Here is a 21,051-nt window from a genome sequence, read left to right as displayed (position 1 = left end):
AGTGTAGACCAAGAGACTCATTCATATTTCTAATAAGCACAGTAACAAAAATAACAGCCACTTTTCATAGCAAGTATCACATCATAGCAGGAAGAGCACAGATGTAATTAATATCATTCCCGCTACATGTGCCAGATCCAGTACTGCGCATGCTGTCTCACTGGCACAGCTTACTGGGACACTGGAAATAAGACCAGAGCGACCATTAATGATATTAGTTAGACCTGTCTGCTATGACAGAGGCCACTAAACACTGAACCAAATATGCTGCTCTGCTCTGTATGGATTGAGACTTTTTAGCCTGATAAACATCTGGTCACATCTCAGCAGGTGTCTTTCATCAGCGGCCAATAGGAAAGCACCTGCTGTGACATCACTGAGCGGCTGTTCAAAGTTCTACTAAATGTAGACGGCCGTGTCGTACAGTTCTTCTGCCCTTTATATGTATTCCAAACTGTTAACAAGTCAAATACAAAGAAAAAAGATCAGTAATTTACGTTCAGTGTTTCTGGTTTTTCAAATATGTTACACGTTCCTCCAGGATTGGCTAATCAGATATCAGGAGGGACAGTATCAAATTCTGGACTTTTGTTCAGTTTCATGTGTGGACAGGCAGAGTCCGGACAGGTGCTGGTCAGGCTGATCCTTGGGGCTCTTGTGGCTCCTTCAAAGACGACTTGCATGATTCATTAGATGCCACAATGACAGAAACGTAACGGAAGACAGATGAAAGGCGACACTGTTACATCTTTCCGTGGGGTGGAGAATCTTGTACACTGCATTTTAAACTCACCAAACAGTGGACTGACACTAAGGATTAGTAATGGATGAGCAGCACTGAGGGCGCTGAAATACGAGCACTGTTTGCTTAACAAAGATAAGATCACACTGAGGTTATATTCAGTGTATGCTCATAATCTGGAGTCACTAATTTTACTAATGTTTCCATATCTGCTGATTAATATTAAAATGAGATTACCAGTAAATCTTTAAAGCCAAACTTTTCCTGCTACAGATTAAACATAATAACACAATTCAAGCCTTCTCAGCAGGAAAACTGGCACTGCTGCTGAGATGAAAGGAAACACGGAGTAGTCCGATCTTACAGCAGGAGAATGACTCATTTTGTCCAGTGTTCATGATCTAAAACCACCCTGACGACAGAAAGATTCAGAGAAAGCGCAGCTATCAAACATGTATGTCAAAGTTTTAGCTTAAACAGCTCATCTGGACATTTCTGTCTTTACGTCTCGTTCAGCTAATAGGGATGTGAAGAATGTGATTCACTTCATCTTGACAAATGGAACAGCCCTTTAATAAGAAAGGCTTCGCCTCCTTTGAAGTCTTCAAAAGCCAACAATAGAGGTGTTTTACCTCAACACCTGTTTGCTCCTCAAGCCCAATATTAGACGCTTGTGAGTTTCCGTGTTGATATAAATGAGGGACAATAGAAAAGCTTACTGAGTGACGTTAAGGCTGTGAAAACCTTACAAAATTCAGCTTTTTCTCCTTCTTGTAAATTTGACTATCTAGGAAGCAGCTCTGGACAACTGACTGTTGTAGCGACAAAAGGGATGTGCGTTCCACGTCAAACCTTTTCGTTGCTAATGCCACATGCTTATGCTTTTCTTTAATTGAGCCTTCACAAGAAAACACAATCACAGACATGCGAGTGACACAGTCTGATCTCTCGAATACAACATCTATGTACAGAATCTCACCTCTTCTCCAGGCATGAAGTTGTTGTGACACAAAGGACAGTGGTTGGATGCTTTACCCGAAATGGGGGCTAAAACAGAAACAGGACACCTTTAAGCCACCTGTTAATTACAGAAAAAGTCCCCCAAACACTGAGGGAGAAGAGCTTTAAATACAATACACCTTTGAGGAATGGGAACATTAGGGTCAACACAATCTATCCTAACTCACATTTCCAGTTTCTGTTAAACCAATAGGGGTAAGAGAGGCTTGAAGTTTGTACTTAAAAGGCTCAGTGGTGTCAATTATGTATGGAGCCATATGGCTTGTGATGAGATGTGCTGCAAGTCTTGATACAGAGAGCCTCTTTCTTCAGGTTAGTAGCTACAATAAGAGTAAACTGGAAAAAAACAACAGAGGATCCGATAGGAACAGCTGACATCAGCTTTCTGATAGTAAATACTGGTAATGGGGCTTGGTAGTTTTCCAAAAATCCAAAACCAACCCTACACTAACACCAACACTACGAAAAAAGTACTGACTTTTGATATCCTTCTAGGAAGTGTTGTCATTGTTGCCACAGAGGCACCACACTATGTCAGTGGATGACTATTGAGTAAATTATTAAAAGAGATGGACATCACAGCTGCACTGGGTGCTAAACCAAGGTCAGCCTAAGAAATCCAGCCTCTGGACAATCAAGGTAAAAACCAGGAAGACAAACACATGGGCAGATGTGTATTTATCCAGCTGGGGTAGTCAATCAGTGTTTAAGGAAATGTGTCTTTTGGAGCAAATGTAATGGTTCATCTAAATGGTTAATCTCAATCAAGATATTACGTTCTTTGTGTACCCTGTGAGAGAGGGAGGGAGGGAGAGCTTTGGAGAAAATTGTAGCCCATAGAAAGGTAAAATGTCAAGGTAAAGGAGAGAGATGAGACTAATTGCCTTACTCATTAAATAGATAATATCACAGTCAGTCACCAGTAATGGTGGTCATCACCTGGGGTGAGAGGACAATCAATAGCAGTTTGCTCTGTGGAGGCCTGCATGAGCCCAGAAAGTCAGCTCAAAGCAGCAACAAGAAAGCCGTGACTAGCCTCCCAGCTAAGGCAAAGTTGAGGTTGAAGATGACACTGACAAGCAAATGTGCAGCTGGCTGCAGTACAGGCTCGACAGAGTGTCACCGGGGAAGACGCCACTGAAACTTGGTATCTCCACCCGATTGACATCCATGATCAAGCTTACAAAGCTGCAATAAACTGCATGAGAGAATGCTGCCCGCTGCTCCCCAGAGTGAAACAGTGAAGCAATGTTTGTGGAATTGAGCAAGTTAGTTATTTTGGTTATATTTAATAGTTTTGGTTGAGTCATTATGTTTTATGTCATACCCCATCTCTGTCCCATTTTCCCTTTCTGTGTCTCAGTCCAACAAAGACAAAAAACAATTCAAGAGAAAAGAAAATACATCCTATTCAAACAAAACCAACAAACTGCATGACTTTCACCACAAAGCACTGTCCAATGGCAGAACTCACGGTTGCAGGCGGGACCCTGGACGTGTTGAGTGAGGTCTTCAGTGGCCACAGCCTCTGAGCAGTGTGGGCACTGGCTGAACTTGGACCTGCTTTCACATTCACCCAGTAGGTGCTCTGTGAGACTTGCTATCTCGACTACCTGCGAACACAACACAGAGCTGTACAGAAAGTCTTCAAGCTTTAGGAGGTGATTCAACAGCTGAGCAGATGTTTGTCTTTCAAGTGCTCACGCCGTCTCTACCTGTCTACATTCATCGCAGCGTCTCAGCATAGGACAGTGTTTCCAGTAGTGAAGGTCCAACCCATCCTCTGTGAAGGACTCGTCCTTTTTACCGCAGAATATGCACAGGCTGAAAGATGAGATCAGGCTGCAGTTCAATCACACTAACAACATGAAAAGAAAACAACAAATGTTTATTTAAACGTCTACATTGAGTTATGAGTCGCTCACTTGTCCAGATAGTTGATGGATTGTTGGACATCAATACTGTTTGCTCCCTTGTTCTGGGGTCCTTTTGAGACAGCTGGAAATGAAGAAGACAGTATCTGTTACTTGTCATGACTGCACTACTTTGAGGCCACCCATCAGAGTATAAACCCAAGGAGGTGCAGAACTACACAAGAGAGAGAAACTATAAGCCTGACAGAACTTAAACATGATATCAAGTTGGGGTGTAATTATGCCAAACTTGTGGGGTGCATCATTTTCTTCTGTACATTTACGCTTTGTCTCTATAGGATCATGGCAGAAACGACTGGCAGCGTCACTGTCATGCTTTAGATCTTGCTATATTGCTTTCAAATGGAGCTTTTATTTCTGTTATTGACATGATTGAATGAGGACAAAAGTGACGTATGACCATGGGCTCTCCTATTTATGTCACAAGTCATGACCTCAGAGCTGTCTTCAGATTTTCTATGTGCATAAGAAAAACTCTAAAAACTGTATCAGCACCATTTTGTTGTTTAGTGCCATAAAGCAATCTAAATCAGACCTGGTGCTGTAGTGTGAGTTGGAGTGTGAGTTTCTGCTTCTTTCTATTTCAGCATGTGTACCTTTGCCAGCTTTTTGAGAATCTTTGTCAACTTTGGGAGCTTCTTTCTTGGGCATTTGACCTTTGGCGCGTTCATTCCCTCTCTCCTTCACAAGTGGACAGAGAAGTATAACTACACATCAGAAAACCATTAGAAAAGAGATGCTATTACAGAAAGAAAGCTCTAAACAACCTTAACAGTGACTTCAGACACAGACAGATTTGGACAAATGCTGGAACTCATTTTCATAAGGAGATGTTAAGTACCAGTGTTGTTGTCTGTACATGAGGATAACTGAGTTTCTGGCCACCTAGAGTGTAAGAAGTCTGTGTGGAGTCATAAATACAAATTAGCAGCCATTATAGAAATGATGTAATCTGTCTGATGACAGCTCCACCTACTGTGATCTCTTTCAAAGCAGCCAGCTGTTCCTGAAGAGAGTGGATCTCCTCCTTCTCTTTTTGCCCATCCTGCCGACCGACTCCCTTCTTCAACGTCTGGTTAAAAAGCAACACGGGTCAGCGTCATAGTCAGAGTCAGTTTTTCATTTTCCTCCGCGTTTGCTTCCTTTCTTCTCTCTTTCTTCTGTTAACATCATTCCAGCATCACAGATCCTTCTCACTCACCACCCCAGCTTTCATTTCATTTTCTTCTTTTTAATGTTGCGTGGCTTAAAGCTCTGCAGGCTCTTAGGGCTGCGGTGACAGACTCGGTCTCTAATGATGCCAGGTTGGGCGTTTGGTGAGCCACAAACTTCATGGTACAACAGTATCTCACCGTGCCAGTGTTCCATTACAAGCTGGCTTGTTTACTCTCTGGATTTGTGTTTACTCTAGTGCACAACAGCAAATGCTATCATTTACCACATTTTGTGTTAATATGAAAAAATCTGTCAGATTTTTTTGTTGTTGCAATTTTATGCACAGTTGAAGCATTTGAATGAAATACCATACTATATCTACATTAAACAGTCATCTAATACAGAGCAAGCACAGACCTGGCATGGGTCATTTGTTTAACCCAGTGAGTAAAACACATACATGACTGTGATGGCTTTGGCAGAGGAAGCAGCGGAGGCAGTTATCTCTCCATGCAACATGAAACCCTGCCTCCTCTTTCTTGTTACAGTCAGCTTAAAAAAATAAAAAGACATGACATCATGCACTCTCCTCAACAAAGCTCAACTCTTTTCAGCTTGAGAGAGTGCTTCCATCTGCCATGTGTGACAGTTTCACTGTCCATCTACCAGCTGCTGCTCGCTGACTACAATCTGTTTCAAATAAGTGAACAGTGTGGACACTCAGCCTGGCAGTTTGATGCAAATGATGTTCACAAAATGCTTACAAACGCCCACATAAATGTCAGAAATGTTACATTTTGTTGGATATAGAAACAGGAGATTTCTGTCATTTCTAATATTATGCAAAATTCATTTGCAGTGAAGAGGGAAAAAAAACAACACTTCTTGCCTGAGTCTCCACCGGCTTTCCGTCAATTTTGGCAAAGCCATCAAAGAGGGTTTTGTAGAGGAAGTTCTTGCGTGCGGCAGCATCATTGGCTGGAAGGTAGCTGAGAACAGCAGCTCTGTGCTGCTGGTACATGGACAAGATGATGCGCACTGCCAGCTCTCGAACTGCTGATGCACTGTGCTGCAAAGCGGCTGTACAGAACTGACAATGGAAAACAGGTTTTCTATTAACATGTGAACACTGAGCAAGACTTTTGATTGACTGGGTATTACTGTTTCAGCTTTGGCTTGACCTGCTGAGCAGAGACACCTTTATTGGAAAAAAAAAGACACCTTTTTATTGTTGGCATGAAACTACAAATGAGATCTATTTTTAAATGATAAATAAAAAAAATAAAAAATACTTTAGACATTAACCTGTGGACTAGCAGTATGTTGTTCCAGTTGGAGATCATAAACTTGAGCAGAGAACCACTAGTTTCTTGGAGGACTGAGCACATTAATCCTATTCTTAAGAAACAGTCAACACAGAGTCTGCAAATGTGCCCTAACTTCCGTCACCTTCAAAACTAAATCAAAAACTCTACTGTTTTAATGCATTTCTTAGCCTTATGTAAGCCACTTTGAACTGCCTCTGTGATTGAAAGGTACCATACAACTAACTTTGCCTTGCGTCGTCTTACCTACAGTATGCTGAAGGAACAAGGCCGGCCACAGAAAACATGAAGTGCTTGTTTTTAACAGACAAAAGTCAACGTTTTATAAAGCAGCATTTGTGATATTTGCAGCCTTTTTTCATCTGCAAAACAGCAACATTGTTGAGGAAGTCCTTTGATGGAAGCGCACATCATGGTGTAAAAAGAGCCCATCGTCCGACATAATCTCTGTGAAGAGACTCCCAACACAATGGCAGTGCTGCCAGTGGAGAACATTAACATTCAGAGGTAAACTGTGCACAAAGGCCGCCCATCCCTCGCTCAACAGGCTCAGTGACAGCTTGCCATTATTCTACATTGTCTCTGCTGACCGCTTCTCATCTTAATTACAGGGAATCCAATCACGCCCATTTTTTTTCTCTCCGTTTCCCGCCATGGAGCAGATCACCCAGGTAACACTGGAGGAAAAAGGAAAAATGCTCAAACCATGGCTGGGCTAACACTGTAGAAACGTCAAGAGGCCTAGCCGCATGAGATAAAAGAGACATACACGAGTAAAGGTTTTAGCTGTGAACTGAAGGATTCAGTCATTTACCAAGTTTGTTCATTGTGTTAAATTAATTAAAAGATATGACCTGTGTCTGTTGGCAATTTCTTAATATGTGTTTGAGGCCAGCTACTACCACCAAACCAAAGGCACGATGATGGTTTATCCACATGTGGCTCCCCACCTTCCTTCAATGGCACATGCTGATGCTCACATATCTAGAGTATCTAGCTCTATGGACTGCCTGAGGGCTATCTTTTTCTCACAGGACTCACGTAGCTGCCATGAACCTTCTGTACTCTTGAATGCAAAGACATATTGCTTGGTGCCACATTACAGTATCAGACTGGGTCTCACAATGTTTGTTAGCCTGGTTTCAGACAACCACAGCGAGTAAAATCAAGAATCAAGGACATTTTTAGAGCCACGGGAATATTAGTCCACAGACCTGCTACTGCATTTCTGTTCTAGCTGTTCTGGAGGCTGATAAAGGCTTGATGATATGCAAAGTTCCTGAAGTTAACAAAATCTGCTGTAAGCTGGTAGGCAAACTGGAGCCAAATCTGATTAGCACAGTGGCTTATCAGGTGTATCAACATGAAAGACAAGACAATTACTTCACAATCCATTCCTCATTGAAAATGAGATTCCATTTAAATTTGGCATCTTGTACGTGTTTATCGTCAAACTGTTAAATGTGACAGGAGTAAAAAGCAAACTGTGAAAGAAAGCACAGGCATCCTGTCACATCTCAATCAAGACTGGAAATGTTTCCCAGGCAAATATGAGAGGCAGCCGACACAAAAGGGACAGGCGCTGAGAAAGCATGCACAAACATGCAAACACAGGCCATCCAATGCCACCTGTGTGGCTTTGGTTTCAGAAGGCGGAGAAACTCAGGAGACAAACCTAACAATTTGTTCTCACTGATAAAAGCTTTGTAAAGTCAAGAGGAGGAATGAGTGGAGGGGGATGGGTGGAGGGCCGTTTGTAAACCAGAGAGGGGATGATGGGACAACTTGTCCCGCCCAGCCTGGTCAACAGTTGGAGAGCTTGCACGCAGATATTACGTCACTGCTGGAAACCAGCAGAGCGCAGGGGATGTAAAGTGGATGCCAATGGTGACAACATTGATTCAGTTGACTGGAGCTTGCTGACAGCCTATTTGGGTAAAATGAATGGCCACAGAAAACCAGGGAGGGACTGCTCCCCTTTCAGTTAGTCACATTGTAATTACTGAGCCAACGTCATCAGCCATGATAGATGTCTGTCTCTAAAGTGGAATAAAACAGAAAATGAAATTTGGTTTCTGAGGCAAACATAAGGCTTATTTCCTGAGATAGCAACATACCCTGCTGCTTGTTGCAGCCATTCCGGCTTCCATATCAGACTTAACACAATTCAAATTAATTAAGGGCTTCAACATCACTAAAAACAGTATGAACAGATTCATTTTGCATGTTTTAGGTCCTTTACCATCATGACATTGTCCGGGGTGAAGCCAGAGTTCTCTGCACCGAGTTCGGCGAGTAGCTTCTCGAGCAGCTCGGCCCGACTCTGAGCCAGACGAGAGGGGAAGTTGGATTTGAAGGGCTTCACCAGCTCACCAGGGATTACCTGCAAGGTGCGTACATCCTTCAAAACAGCAATTTCCTAAAGGGGGGACATGAGAAAGAAACAATGACTTTGAAATTTGACAGCGCAAATGTAGCAGTAGCGAGCAATGTCATTGTAGCAATATGTGTGCTATAAACTACTAGCAAAACATCCTTTAAATTAAGTGATACGTGTGCTGTACTAACACTAACAAGATCTGTGTGATGCTACACATGGTGATTTGTCATTCAACACACCCATCTGTTAAAGAGACAAGTCATGACAGAGAATACAGGTGTACAATTAAAGCAGGATGGAGGAGGGCTCATGGAAAAACTTCTCTCAGTTGTCTGCCATTTTAGCCTCATCAGGTGAGAGGAATGTATGTCGGAAATATGGGACAACACACACGCGCACGCACACACAGACAAAAAAAAAAAAAAAGAAAGAGGAGAAAAAGAAAAAAAACACGCAATTTGTCCTCAACGTACGAAGAGACATTCAGTCACAGCTCTAACGGAGCTCCAAACAGATCCAGAAGGGCCGGGCGATGATTTCAGAGGGCCAAGACTCGTGGTAATGGCCTGACATGAACTCTTTGAAACAGAAGTTACTGTAGCTCGTAAAGACATCCTCCCTTTCTTACTCAACACATACACACACGCCCATCCATGAGTACACTGCAACATATTTCACTTAGCAAATACACGTCACGCACGTTCACACAGAGTTAGACATTTACTTCACTTTCATACTGTGTGCCATCACTTGAAACACTCCACCCTCCAGTCCATGAGAAAGGGCCACAGTCCAGCACAGTGAATACACTAAAAACACTCATGCTAACTGCTCTGTTCCAGCTAAAGGCTACAAGGAAGCAGTCTGGGTATTCAAGGTGACTACAACAAGGGGTCTGTTTAAAGGCCGATGAAGAGCACGACGACACTTCAAACGCTTCCTAGCTCACCCTGCACCGATGCAAACGCATTTTTGAAGTTTTTGTATTTGCATGTAACTGCCCTTTCAGCGCCTCTCAGCCAGGTGAGCTGTGGATGTTAACGCTCTAAGAAAACAAAACAACACAAACAAACACTCAAACCAACAAAATCCGAGAGGTGGGTGCTAAGACGCATGCTACCAAAACAGCAACGTTCAGGTTTCAATCCTACACTACACTACGACTGTAGTACTATAAATTACAGTCAAAAGTAATCTTTAAAAAACAAAAGTGGGGAGATTGCTCTGGGCAGTGCAAAGATATGCCCCTGTGCTGAAAACGGTTCATTTTAGCCAACAGAGGGAAGGAGAACTGGAGCTCTTGATCACCTCTGAAATCAGCTCATTCTGTTTAACGGTATCAGTCTCATCTCTGTTTCAAGAGGTTATGAGCACTCTGTACCTTTTATTATGTCTTTTTTATGTCTGAAGTGCTGCCTCAATCCAAAAATATAGAGACAGACCCATTAAAGCATGCACGGGTAATCTAATCTTTTCCAGAGTTTGCCTTTGGAGGAAAGCTGGACTGAATCTTCCACATAATGAAGCTGTTTCTTCTGTTTGCTTACTGCGGGCTGTGCAAATAAGGCGTTTTTCTAGTCATCATTTTGAATACAGAATAGTGGGCGCTGTCTGTTAAGACTGATTTCATCTGGGAGGAACAAAACATGCTCCATTTAACTACAACCATTATCTGTGTCCATGCACATACAAACCCAGTTAAGCATACAAAATTTCAGTTTGTCCTGCAGGTGCGTGTTTTCACAGTCACTGACTATAGCATGTTTCATGTGTGTTTATCTACTGTGGATGCTATCCATACCGATGGCAGTATTATGTCACTGACATCAAGATTATTTATTGCTTAGATCAGGAATTTTGCCCCAGGACGCATTTGTAGCAAAAAGTGGAAGGAAGCCAACAGTATAACATGCATTCAAAATCATCTTAAATCTCTATATTAAATATTTTTTGAGAAGAAGAGAAGAATCGGGGGGAGACATTCCCCTTTATTTGTCACACACACATGGTTGGAAACACGGCACACGGAGGTGAAATTTGCCTTCCGCTTTTGACCCATCCTGGTCGTCCCTCCTCCGCGGCAGACCAGGAGCGGTGGGCAGCCAGACCGGCGCCCGGGGACCCATTCTGTTGCGTCACCATTGGTCAGGTGGTGATCTTCTTGCATGTTTTTAGTGGGGGTATATTTTTACGGAGGATACCCCAGGTGAACACGGGGAGAACATGCAAACTCCACACACTCCTCGAGCAGCAGGCACTGAAGCATGGTGGAGGACACACCCGGTGCCCGCAGCGAGATTCGAACCCGGGACCTTCTTGCTGTGAGGCGACAGTGTTGCCACTGTGCCACCGTGCCACCACGGTATTAAATATTTTTAAATATTTCCGTATTTTTCCATGTAATCCGAAGTATTTTTAGACAACAGAGTCACCAGTATAGATACAAGACAGCAGACAGAAAACAGTCTGTTATATAGAAATATGCATCTTTAGACAACGGTTCTGTGACACAGATTATGTTAGACGCAGTTTTTCACTGTGTACTAAAAGCCAAAAAATGTTTTCAGAAATCCAGCCAAAAGAAGGAAGGAAACCTTCTCTGCTTTAACCTGATCTAGAATGAAACATAACATGTTTTCTCCTCTCTGATAAATTTAGGGCTTAGGTATATTTCTTGGGAACGCCTGATTATCTTGTTCAACCAGTGCCGGTGTGTCATTTCTGACCTCTAAAAAAATGTCTGTGCGGTTTTATCTTTCATTCTTCCATTATCAGGTCATTCTTCTACCTTCTTACTCAACTGGCTGGTGACATTTAACAGTGAGGAAGTGAGTGAGGACAATAGTGGATCATTGTTCACTGTGTATGATTAGGTGGTATAGTGGTAGTGCTGTTATTTTGAGGTTATCTTTACTCTCTCGACTTTTTCAAGTATTTTTGGTATTTATGTATTTATGCTATTTCTTTTGTTTGGTTTCATTGCTGCAAAGTTGTATTGGATGCATTTCTCATGTGCCGAGGTTTGCTGTCATGCTGTCTTTATCACTGTTCCACCCTTGAGAGTCACCACATGGGACAGGGAGGTCACTGAAACCCATTTGTACTTGTTACAAGTTCCACCCTGCTGGTATGTGTGCAAATTGGATGTCAATAAATCACCGCAATTTCAAATTTGAAATAACCATAAACAAATGAGATAATCACCAGCAGCCTCTTCAGTTCATTTTACAGGCATGCAACGGAGATGAGCTTTTGACGAGAAATCTGCTGGCTTACTTTGGAGCACAATGCAATGTTGTTTTGTGGAGTGAAAAAGAAAGAGGGCGTTTGTTTTTCCAGCATTTCCAGACAAAAGCTTTCACAGAGCTCTGCACGAGAGGGAAGACAGTGGAGGGAGTGAAGGCAGATTGTAAATTCCTATTCTCTTCGATCAAAGCAAAGCTGCTAAGGAAGCAGAGGGCAGGCTGACGAGGTTTGTGGGAATCAACTGCTGTCATATGAGTGTCAGTCCAGTGTGTTACAATACCTGTATGAAGGCAGTGGCAGTGGCCCGCAGGCGGCTGGCTGACTCTCCAGTCCTGGCCAGCAGGTTGGGCCACGTCTGCTCCAAGCAGTGGGCCAGCTCAGCCCGGCCAAGCCCCAGACCTGGAATCAGCTGGCTCAGCAGTAGCTTCAACAGCTTCAAGGAAGCGTGGAAAACCTAAGGAAAGAGCCAGGGGGCATTAAGCTCCAAACCTGGTGAAACTTCCAAGAAAAGGTAGCACTGGGGTGATGTCAATTAGCGGAGAGGCGAGACTTGGAAATGATTAATTTGAGTTGGTCAGAGTTTGCAAAGGACAGTAGAATCAGGAGCTCTGAACAGAGGTTGTTTGCTTTTTGCTAACAAGCCAACCAAGACATATCCACCAGACAGTGGAAAGCAAAGATTCTGTACGTGTTTTTTACACATCAAATTACCAGATCATTATCAATATGTGTGGAATTTTGTGAGCACTTGGAAGATTTAGACTGGAAACACACGTAACACCCTGTCCTACTTTCAGACCCAGCAGAGACCACTTGCCAGAGAAGGGTGTATTTAATATGAACTGAACTGAAGCACATCTGTGGAGCAGCAAATGAACCTGTTAACATCTTAATGGAGCATTCTGTGTGTCGATGTAGCTGGGAAAATAAATCACTCGAATTATTGAAGCACTACCCTTTTCATTACCATACAAGCTGTAGACAACTTCCAGGGAGGGGTTACAAGGCCATCCTTGTCAAAACTGTTTGTTTAAGGTAGCCAGCTCCAGGAGAGAGAGCTGGGGTTGTACATGGTACAGGAGGATGACTGTTAAAGGTGTGCATGTGTGAGTGTGTGCTCATGATTGTACAACATGAACATTAGCTCTGTTTGTAACTGAGAATATGATTTAAAGAAGACTGACAGCGACAAAGTTAACATGTTCTCAGCACCATAATAAAGCTGCTGTACTGGCAGCAGTGTCCGGTCAGTTTACGTGGACATTCCATACCAAGACAATATTCTTTCGAGGAAATGACTCACAGATGGCACTTTATCCACGAGGGCCTTCTTCACCAGGAAGACTGCAGCTCTTATTGTGTTTCTGAGCTCCTCTCTGGGTGTCATGGGGGATAGCTCCAAAAGTTTCTTGTACACAGCTAGGAGGGCATCCTCTCTGTAGGACCAGGTTTTGGAATACGCCCCAGCTACCTGGAAAAGATGAGAGGACAGAACATGGGCCAAACAGATGACAAATCAAAAATATCAGATGGGTATCATAACACATGTGGATAGACATGTCATGTACTATACATAGATCATACATTACAAACCCCTACATCTGCCAATAGCAGTTTATTCACATAAACATTTGTTAAGGATCCCTTAAAGCTGTGCTAATCAATATTTCTTGTATCATCAATGGATAAAATGACAATGTGCATTGTGAAATCTTCAACTTTTCTGAACAGCAGAATTTTGTTATGCTGACAAATATGCCAATACAAATACATCTGAGGACAGCTAAAACAGGACAATAATATCCAAAAGAACGGACAATTCTAAACGGATGCCAGAAAGTATTTTTCAGAGAACATGTGCAGAAATAAAACCCTTAGCTAGCTGAGGTCGTGAAGTTTTTCCACCTTTCATTTTTTCTTACCAGGTTTTCTCCAAAGACCTCTACTGGAAGGCCAGCCTCTCTCTGTGCCTTCTCTGTTAGGGGCTCTGGCTCTGCGCTCATCTCAGGACTGCGTGGAGTCCTTTGGACATCAGTTTCGGGGGTGTGCTGTTCTACGGGGCTCTGGATGGCCTCCACAGGCCGCTCTTTCCTCTGGAGGGCTGGCAGCGGCCTCTCATCATAAGGTATACTGGTAACCTGTCAGCACAAGCCAAGAACATTGGTATCTAAAGCCTGAAATAGAATATGTACACACATTCTACAACTTTTACATTTTTAATTACATTTATAGGTACTGTATATATATTTCACAGCACACAATATAGTACATTTCCTTCAGATGGCTCAAAGAAAACCGATGTCTGCTGTCAAGCCTGAAAATGATCCTTTTTGAAATATTTATCACCCCTTCCCCTGTTCTTTTCACTAACTCTCACTAGCATTTAACTGCTCAAACAGGTGATCATTCAACATCATGATAACAATGAATGTTTAAGGTCCTCTATACAAACCCAAGTTTCCACCAGTCAGCACTGTCTCCTGTGCCCAGGTGCCAACTGGCACTCAGCTGCCTCATACAAGGCTCAAAGCCCTGCCTTCAGGCCAGGTTGGCAGCCGCTGGAGTCAGCCAACTGTTGCACGCTTTTAATTAAATAGTGAAACCCAAACCTGCAGTAGGGCCGGCCTCTGTAGGTGGTGAGTAAAGCATAAAAGCCCCAGTTGGTCATAATCTCCCTATGTACTCTGTGTTCCAACACTACAGAGGCTTAAGGTAGGAGACGTGTTCACAAGGTGCTACATTAGGCTAGATTATTTTTACAACAATACAGGAATTCATGCGAGCAGAACAAGCTACAGGTGCAGCTGTTTACAACTGGATCATTAATGAGACAAAAAGAGAAATGTCACCACTGACCACCCACAGTCTTCAACAAATGAGCACTGGACGACTTATGACTGTTTTTAAGTGTCTGCAGGTGTTGGACTTGTTTCACGCTGCGTTAAGATGTTATGATGTGCTGCATCGTCGACACATTTGGTGAAGTGGCACTTACGTCTATCTTGGGCACAGCGGCAGGGGTGCGCGGTGTGCCAGGCTGGCTGCCTCGTTTAGACGCAACAGTTTCTGCGTCCGCCTGCTGGTTCTGAAGGGCATTTGTTTTTTTCTCCTTCCTGAATGTGTCTGTGGACACAAGGGGCTTGGTGGGGACTGAACGGTGACCTGGAGAGGGCTGAAGGGAGGGAGGATCCTGGGCTGGGGATGAATCTCTTGCCCTCGTGATCTGGTGACATGACGGAAAGAAAGAACAGAATTCAGTCTAGACAGAATGGGTCATGATTTTGGCCCACATCCTGTAATTTTTCACGTTGTTTAACACCGACACAGGTGAAGCATCGTCATCAGTGTTTGATGACTGACCATTGTCATGTCCAGCAGGTTGTGGACCTCCAGCTGCTGGTAGACGCTTCTCCTGTACTCCTCCATCAGCTCCTTCTTCTTCTTAGCCAGGTCATAGTCTTCCTTTTCGATGGCACATCGCTTCTCTACATCATATCGGGCCAAACGCTCCCCCACCTGGAAGAGCCCGGGACAGGGAGAAAAAAAAGATAGCCCTGCAGTGATGCAGCGAGCTTACACTGCATGTTTAGACGGGTAAACACAGGAGCAAGGTTGTTGTGTGGGTCTGCTCGTGATCTCATGTTGTCTCAGATTTCTGTCAGTTTGTGTCTGTCTTGACTAAAACTCTATTGGATTTGTACAATTTTTACAGAGAACTGCTGACAACTCAAGGGATTATTTTCAATTGTCTGTACTTGTACCAAGTTAATTTCTGAGATGTGGTAATGTAGAGGCATCACTGAACATAAGTCCTAGAAACATGAGCAGTCAGATGATCAGACCCAACTATGAGTTTCTAAACATCCATCACAGACTTCCTGGTTCAGCTCTGATCTGCCATACTGTCTCGAATTGTGCAGTTTTCCTTTGAAATGAGGGATTATTGCCTACATTTGACGCAAGCTCATTTTCAGTTTTACCTCCACATTAAGTGACTTCGATAATCTGGTTAAATCGTCAGCTTAGTTATTACCCAACTGATGGTCTGAGTGGTCATGCTTTTTACTGCCTTGGCAGTAAAAAGCATTGCCTTGCCTTTTCACTGTACTGATGTCACTGTGTTCTCAGATCTCAGCAGTTACCGTGGTGAGTACAGTGTCATCATAACCAATAGAAACAATGGCCCAGATGTGCACAAATAAGACCCAAGTTGTAATCAAGCAGAATTATTCTTCATACCTAACTGGAGCTGGTTTGGGGATTGGACTAGACTAGACACGGGCAGTTCTGCCCTGCACAGTAATACAGGCCTGGTGCCACATAACAGTAAGAGTGCCACATGGTGAATCATTAAGGTTTACAGGCTGGAAATTTGACAACAACTTCCAGTAAGTCAGACACGTAATTTCTTCGTGAGGAAATTCCATTAAGCTGAAGTTGCTAACCAGGTGCCAAGCGACGCAGTCCGAACCTTGTCATTCTGTACTCTCTTTTGGACAAAATTAAAACACAGCAGCTGTTTCTGTAGTTTATATTTCGGATCGCCAGCAGGTTGTTCTTTCTACTCAATAAGCCTCCGAGCAGGAAGAAATACACAATCCTCTGCCTTCTGTTCGATCTTCTTTCTGGCATTTGTGTTCACATATGTACCACCAAAAAACATCCTCTGACATCCTGAGGGTGTGATGACAGGGATTTTCAGCATGACTACCACGGCAACTGCTTTGTCTGCAATGCTAATATGCCATGCTAACAAGATGCTAGTGTGCATGTGTGTTATTTGGTTACAGAAAGGCTTGTGGCTGGGCGTGGGTGAGACACTACCCGAGGACCATCACCACAGCTGTTGAGCTTATTAAGAATTCATGGTCAGCATGGTAACGCTGTATACAAAGGAGGTCTGTAACAGGAATCTGAACAATGTTTAACAACTACTGCTACAAACAGTGGTGAAATTGCATGTGTAAAAAGAATACAAGCCTCACAAGTTGAGATGAGAAAGAGAAAAATGATTGAAAAATGTACATGACCTGCTTATGGACCACAGCAGTACTTATAGACTGTGTATAAATATGCTGTTTCTCAAAAACATTTCCCTTAAACATGCTGCTTATTGCTCTAAATGTACAGCATGCATATGAACGTGAGTTGGTGTTGCCCTCTGTGTTGGATGTTAGCCACTAACAGAGAGATAAAACAGCCAATATGTATTCTGAGTAGATAATTTGAAAGCGTGCTGATGGAATAGTGACATGGTGAAGAAATGTGGTTATTTTACTGAAGTAAAAGTAGCAATACCACAATGTAAAAGTACTCCTCTGGAAGTTTTACAAGTATTATCAGCTAAATGTCCTTAATGTACGAAAAGTGCACAAAAAGTTCTTTTTTTCACAATTGGCAGTCTTTTAAATCCATCAAGTGCTCTCAGTTTTCATAATAAGCCATCAACTCTTACATGCAAAGAATTAGCTTCTTTTTTAAAGAAAAAACAGTTTCTATTAGAGCCAGTATTGTAAACACTGACATCTAAACTGCCTGAGATCTCGCTGCTCATGTGCCTCCATCTATGATGTCATCCTTTGATATGATGTCAGAAGTCTTCTGCATATGTTCTACACCTCATCCCAACTAAGCTGTTTAAATCCTGCTTCTACAGCTTGTCTCCAGTAACGAGTTTAATAAATCCCTCTGTTCATTCAGGCACCTTCCCCTCAGCTTTCAAGACTTCTAATCTAGATTAATCAGAGCTAAACAATAACAGACCCATTCCTAATCTACTTTTTCTTGCTAAACCTTTAGGCAAAATTGTCTGTAATCAACTACTTGTTCATCTAACCAACAATGGCATTTTAGAAAAGCTCCGATCTGAAGACTGCCCAACTGAAAGCTGTAAACAACCTGAAAATTACTGTGGATGCAAACAATGAAGCTGTCCTCCTTCTCTTAGACCTCAGTGCAGCATTCAATACAGTCAACCATGATATTTGAATTGACAGAGAAATGGGTGGGTCTCTCTGACCATGTATTAGCTTGGTTTCAGTCACATATAACTGAGAGGTGGTTTTTGTCAGCCTGCGTGCTTACAGTATGTATCAGACACTCATGGCATTGAACATGGTATTCCTCAAGGACGCATTCGTGGCCCAATTCTGTTTTCATCATGCTGCCACTCAGAAAAATTATTAACAATCACCATGTCAATTACTATTTTTATGCTGATGATACACAACTGTACATCCCTCAAATGACCACAATGCACTACATGCTCTCAATGCCCGTCTCACTGATATTAATGAATGGGTGGGTAAAAACCTTTTTAAAGATAAATGAGGGAAAAAACGAATTGTTTTAATAGGAATAAAATCAGCGAGACAAAATTCTCATTTTCACAAGGTCATGAAAACATCCTTTTTTTTTCTTTTTTTTTAATTTTAGGAATATCAACATCAGACCTTTTTTAACTCTGAAGGATGCTGAGGTGCTCACTCGCTTTAATCAGCCATTAGCCGTTTAGACTACTGGCATTTCCTTTGAACTGGACCTAGAATCTTAGCTAAAACAAAGAAAATGAATCACATTACCTAACTGCTTAAGACACTGCATTGGCTACCTGCATCTTTTCCAATTTATTTTTATAATTTAGTTTCTAAAGCTTTAAATGATCTTGCACCTCTTTACATCACAGATTTTCTTTCATTCTATGTTCCAGCCAGATGTTCCAGCCAGATCACTAAGGTCCTCCGCTGCTTTTCTTTTAAATGTTCCTTCTGTGTTTTAAATGTGCCTTCTGTTTTTAAGCCCCTAATCTGTGGAAGTCACTGCCTCTGGATACAGGAATGACAAGCTCTCTGTGTTTTAAAAGGAAATTAAAGACCTATCTTTTTAGCCTGGCTTTTAATTCGGAGTAACATTAAAGCCTTGGATAAGATTTAATCATTGGCTTTTACTGTATTTTTATTCCAGGTGTTTATTTGATTTGATTTTATTCTGTCAATCATTCTCCCTTGTTTTGTTTTTGTTTTTTTTATATTCCATTGTTTTACTGTTGTAATTTTCAGTCTAGAAAAAAATATTCAACTTTTTTCAGACTGTGAGTAACTCATTGAGACACTGAAATGCTCTCACTGTTGAGAGAACACATCCTGGTATTTGTGGAGCAAATATTTGGTGTCAATGAATTGTAGCCATCCCGTCTGCCTCCCAGGAGCTACAGTACCTTTTGCAGGTCTGCAATGGCCTGCTTCAGATTCTTGGCATGCTCGTATTTCTCCTGCCTGACCATGTCCTGCTTCCTTTGGTCTAGGAGACGGATGATGTGAGCAACTTCGGGGTCCTGGTACATGTCGAAGGCCAGGTCGTCCAAGGGGCAGATGGACTCACATTTGCTGGGTGAAAGACAGGAGACAAAGACAACAAACATTTCAAACAATAAATAAACTGGAACATTAAAACGTGTCTTTCTCCACACTGACACATCTGAGCTTGTTACACTTGAGAGAGATATTGACAGAACAATTGATTTAGAAGTCAAATTCATTTTGAGTGTAAAACACGTGTCACCATCAGTTCAATGGGCTCTGTATTGTGCAATTCCTGATCAAAGGGGAAAAACACTAACCAACCCCCCAAAGAGTGAGACCCTGAGGTGAAACGTCCCTTGGGGGCTGACATATTAAAAAAAAAAAACTATTTCGAAATGTGTTTTCCTCTTTCGACGGGCCGCCACCTGCATCGTCCTCAAATGCGAGTGACCTTGAGTGCCTTATTGGTTGGCTTCCAGACTAAATGGCTTTGTTGAACAATGTTATTGTCACAAGACAAAGCAACCAGGGTTCAATGCACTAGCCTCACCCCATGAAGGTCGTGTCTATGGCGGCCTCCAGCTGGGTACTGTTGAGGTAGTGTTCGATCAGCTGCTCTCTGCTTGGCTGGGGGTAAACAGATGGACAAATCACACACTCACACATATGAGCTCTTGTATGACTTGTTTTCAAATCCCATTAGCTTCAAGGTGACCCTCAACTTCAACCCTTAACTAGAACTAAAACTGACCAAAACACTGCCCGTTTCAAAAGTGAGGATCAGCCAAAATGACTTCACCAAAAAACTCCTTGGACCTCACAAAACAAGTAATAAGAAATACAAGAACACACACACACACACACACACACACACACATATATATATACATATATCAATCCAAGCCCAATCATTAATCAACACTTCTCGGCTATTGGAGACTTGTAATCCACTCTGAGAACAGGAAATAGTGTCTAAGTCACATCAGTGTCTGATGTCACTTCTTTTTCTAGTGCAGCAGAGCATCAAACCAGCATTAAATATGAGGAAAGACAAACTTCCCGGTGGAGAAGAGTGCCACTTCCTGTTAACCACTAACCAAGTAGGAACAAGAACAACACTGTACACTTATCTAATCACACAGTACGTCGTTATTCCATCTGATATGAGAAGTTGAAATATATCCCAAGAGGACAAAGAGCTGCCAAATATGTTTTCATATGTCACCGTTTCAGATAATCTGGTTTAATGGTTAACTGGTGGATTAATATGTCATTAACCTATTGTGAAGTGTTAATGTAACCTCATCATTGACACAGTTCAGATCTGATGCGCTTAAGCACATTTGTATGTCATGCTAATGAACTATACTTCCTCTTAAACCACTTCTTCAAGGATCAGTTTACCCAAATTACAAAACAAAAAGGTTTGAAATGTGTGAAATGTTTTGGCTGTAAGTGTCCAGGTTTTCAGGTATGTGCCTCTAAGATTTCAGCCACCAGCCCAATACAATAGAGATTAATGGGATTTAGTCTGCAGTGTGCACAGCAGTGAAAAATCACATTTAAAAATTCAACAGCAATATGTGTCTACAGAAACAATGTACATTGCTGCTCTGGAAAACTGACAGGCAGAGAAACGTTTTTTGGAACTACTTTGCAACGAAGGCAAAGCCCCTGTGAAAACTGGCGCAACACAACAACACATCTCCAGGAAAGAGACCACTAGAAACCCAAGGAAGGCTCAGTCTGCAAACAAGGAAAGGGAGAAAAAAGATCAACAAATTATATTAAAACCTAATAACAATACTAACAATGAAACACAACATATCTGAAGGTTATCCTTTCAATTCAATGGGCCATCAATCACTTGTTAAATGAGTGAGGGAGAGAGATAACACACTTTGACATGTCACAGCTGTAAACAATACACTAAATGATGGCTGAGTTC

General features: G+C 42.3%; 1 protein-coding gene across 2 annotated transcripts in view; it reads right to left on the bottom strand.

Moving 5' to 3' along the window:
• The window catches only part of cep104 (centrosomal protein 104), a 31,098-nt gene that overhangs the window by 4,185 nt on the left and 5,862 nt on the right, over window positions 1-21,051 (bottom strand). For both annotated transcript variants that reach the window (XM_076741164.1, XM_076741162.1), the window contains 15 exons: window positions 19,654-19,730; window positions 19,019-19,187; window positions 15,163-15,318; window positions 14,798-15,025; window positions 13,725-13,940; window positions 13,106-13,273; window positions 12,083-12,256; window positions 8,419-8,595; window positions 5,741-5,941; window positions 4,673-4,768; window positions 4,293-4,377; window positions 3,688-3,760; window positions 3,478-3,586; window positions 3,237-3,375; window positions 1,722-1,789 (listed from right to left, as the gene is read on the bottom strand). In XM_076741164.1, the coding sequence (XP_076597279.1) occupies window positions 1,722-1,789; window positions 3,237-3,375; window positions 3,478-3,586; window positions 3,688-3,760; window positions 4,293-4,377; window positions 4,673-4,768; window positions 5,741-5,941; window positions 8,419-8,595; window positions 12,083-12,256; window positions 13,106-13,273; window positions 13,725-13,940; window positions 14,798-15,025; window positions 15,163-15,318; window positions 19,019-19,187; window positions 19,654-19,730 (2,136 nt within the window). The remainder of the gene's footprint in view (window positions 1-1,721; window positions 1,790-3,236; window positions 3,376-3,477; window positions 3,587-3,687; window positions 3,761-4,292; window positions 4,378-4,672; window positions 4,769-5,740; window positions 5,942-8,418; window positions 8,596-12,082; window positions 12,257-13,105; window positions 13,274-13,724; window positions 13,941-14,797; window positions 15,026-15,162; window positions 15,319-19,018; window positions 19,188-19,653; window positions 19,731-21,051) is intronic.

This window comes from Chaetodon auriga, chromosome 10 (assembly GCF_051107435.1).
Source record: "Chaetodon auriga isolate fChaAug3 chromosome 10, fChaAug3.hap1, whole genome shotgun sequence".
Lineage (NCBI taxonomy): Eukaryota > Metazoa > Chordata > Actinopteri > Chaetodontiformes > Chaetodontidae > Chaetodon > Chaetodon auriga.
The sequence above is the reverse complement of the archived record's forward strand: the minus strand, read 5'-3'. Positions and strand labels throughout refer to the sequence as shown.